The 2,096-nt window shown below is 58.5% G+C and overlaps 1 protein-coding gene across 1 annotated transcript in view; it reads left to right on the top strand.

Moving 5' to 3' along the window:
* Positions 1-43: 43 nt before the first annotated feature.
* LOC105310676 (nesprin-3-like) overlaps positions 44-2,096 on the top strand; it is a gene marked incomplete at its 5' end in the record, with an annotated part of 6,118 nt that continues 4,065 nt past the window's right edge. Inside the window, 3 exons of the mRNA XM_011386812.1 lie at positions 44-205; positions 401-573; positions 1,013-1,178. Of these exons, the coding sequence (XP_011385114.1) occupies positions 44-205; positions 401-573; positions 1,013-1,178 (501 nt within the window). The remainder of the gene's footprint in view (positions 206-400; positions 574-1,012; positions 1,179-2,096) is intronic.

The raw sequence follows: 2,096 nt of genomic DNA, 5'->3' as shown, positions 1-2,096 counted from the left end.
GCCAGTGCTCAGGGCACCCTGGGCCCCCGGGGCTGTGTTGCAGGACCTCGTGGACAGGGGCCGGGAAAGCGTTCAGGAACATTACACCTTCAGCCACGAGCTGCTGGAGATGCAGCAGTGGGTCGCCTTGGTCACTCAGAAGCTGGAGTCACACCAGAGGGACACAGGCCCATGGGATACCCAGTCCCAAGAGGCCAACATCGAGGTAAAAGGGCTTTCCCTACAGAGGTGCTGTACTCCAAAAGCAGGCTTGAGAGACTGAAGTTCCCACACTGGGGAGCAGAGACCCCCTGCCCAGGAGCTCACTGTGTGTGTGTGTGTGTGTGTGTGTGTGTGTGTGTGCACGTGTGTGTGTGTGTGTGTGTGTGTGCACGTGTGTGTGTGTGTGTCTGTCCTGCAGAAGCTACTGGCTGAATTCCCGGAGAAGGAGGCCCAGCTGCCCCTGATCGAAGCGCACGGCTGGCTGGTGATGGAGAAGAGCCATCCAGAAGGGGCCGCTGTGGTCCGAGGGGAGCTGGCGGAGCTGATGGAGTCGTGGCGGGCCCTGAGGCTGCTGGAGGACAGCCTGCTGAGGTGAGGGCGCCTCCTGGCTCTGAGCCCGGTCTCCGACAGCACCCCCTCGCATTGGGGGCGGGAGGAGCTCAGGGGCACCGTGGAACAGATGGCGGGGTTCTGCCGTGTGCCGGGCCTGGCTCCTGGGCCCGAGGGCATCTCCGATCTGGGCGGGTTGGCATCGCAGCACAGGCAGTAGGAGCAGGGAAACGTCTCCGCTTGGGGGTCGCCCTCACCTGCATCAGCGTCGTGTGCCTGAACGGCGGCGAGGTGGGTTTCGAGCAGGAAGCCAGAAACGCATGTGCCTCGGAGACCTGCGAACAACGCCGAAGGCTAGGCGCGGACTTGGGAAAACCGAAAGTGGCCTCGCACCACGAGATGCCCCCATTCTACTTCTCCCGTCACCTGATGAGTCCCCACACCATGTCCCCACACTGACTGGGCTGTTCTGTCTTCTCAGCCTCATCAGAAACTGGCAGCTGCAGAGGCCGGAAGTGGATTCAGAGAAGCAAATGGTTTTCACCAACAACATCCCAAAGACTGGATTTCTCATCACCCCCACGGATCCTATTTCCAGGCGTCGCCGTCAGGTGAGTCTGTCCAGTGGGGCTTCCAGGAGGGGCCGGGTGAGCCTGCCCTGCTGTGGCATGAGTGTTCCCTGTGCCACTGAACAGAGGGACTCAGAGACCCCAGACCCAGGCCTCAGGGGAAGGTCCCGGCGTCCCTTGGGCAGACAAACCCTCGCCCCTCAGAAACATGGACTCCTGCGGGGAGAAGTTCAGGGTTGAAAGCTTCCTGCTGACCCCAGATGGCAGACAGAGATCAAACAAGATGGATACTTTGTGGGCACGTGTGCCGAAAGTTGTATTTTGTAAAAAGAACCTAACTACATTGTATCATTCATCCAACCACCCACCTCCCCGACTGCCTCTAAAAGAAGGAAGCACATTGAAAAGAAATTCCTTCCTTGTTCAAAGACAGCATGTCACTTCATCCATTGTTCCAGTGGTCTTTCATTTCCCCGCCCGAAAGGCCCTTACGGAGTGTTGCTGTGTTCTAAGGACCGTGCTTGGAGCTGGCCTACAGCTGTGAATAAAACAGAAACACTTGCAGCCAGCAGAGAATCTAGAATCTGGTGCAGAACCTTTCGTATTGTGACGTGTGCCCCGATCATATTAAAGTGCAGATTCTGATGTGGAGGTCTGGGGTCGAGCCCGGGAGTCTGCATTTCTACAAGCCCCTGCCGCTGGGCCTCGGGGCACGTTTTAAGGGATGAGGAAGGAGGAACCGCAGGCAATTAAATAAGGGTTTACAGAAAGCGTGACACGCCATGGCAGAGGGGCCACATGTTATGGGAGCCTGCTGCAGAGTGACCGGGACCCGGTTCTCGGGTAGGGAAGCTCTCCTGGGAGAAAGGAAATGTCAGGGGAATCCTCACGGCCGAGTGGGAGTCAAGGAGAGGCGCAGAGGGGGCGCGATCCATGCAGGGGAGACTATGTGCAAAGACCCCAGGCAGAGAGACAAGGGCCAGGACGTGTCCATGG

Source organism: Pteropus vampyrus, unplaced genomic scaffold, assembly GCF_000151845.1.
Source record: "Pteropus vampyrus isolate Shadow unplaced genomic scaffold, Pvam_2.0 Scaffold8942, whole genome shotgun sequence".
Lineage (NCBI taxonomy): Eukaryota > Metazoa > Chordata > Mammalia > Chiroptera > Pteropodidae > Pteropus > Pteropus vampyrus.
This window is presented reverse-complemented; position numbering and strand designations above follow the sequence as displayed.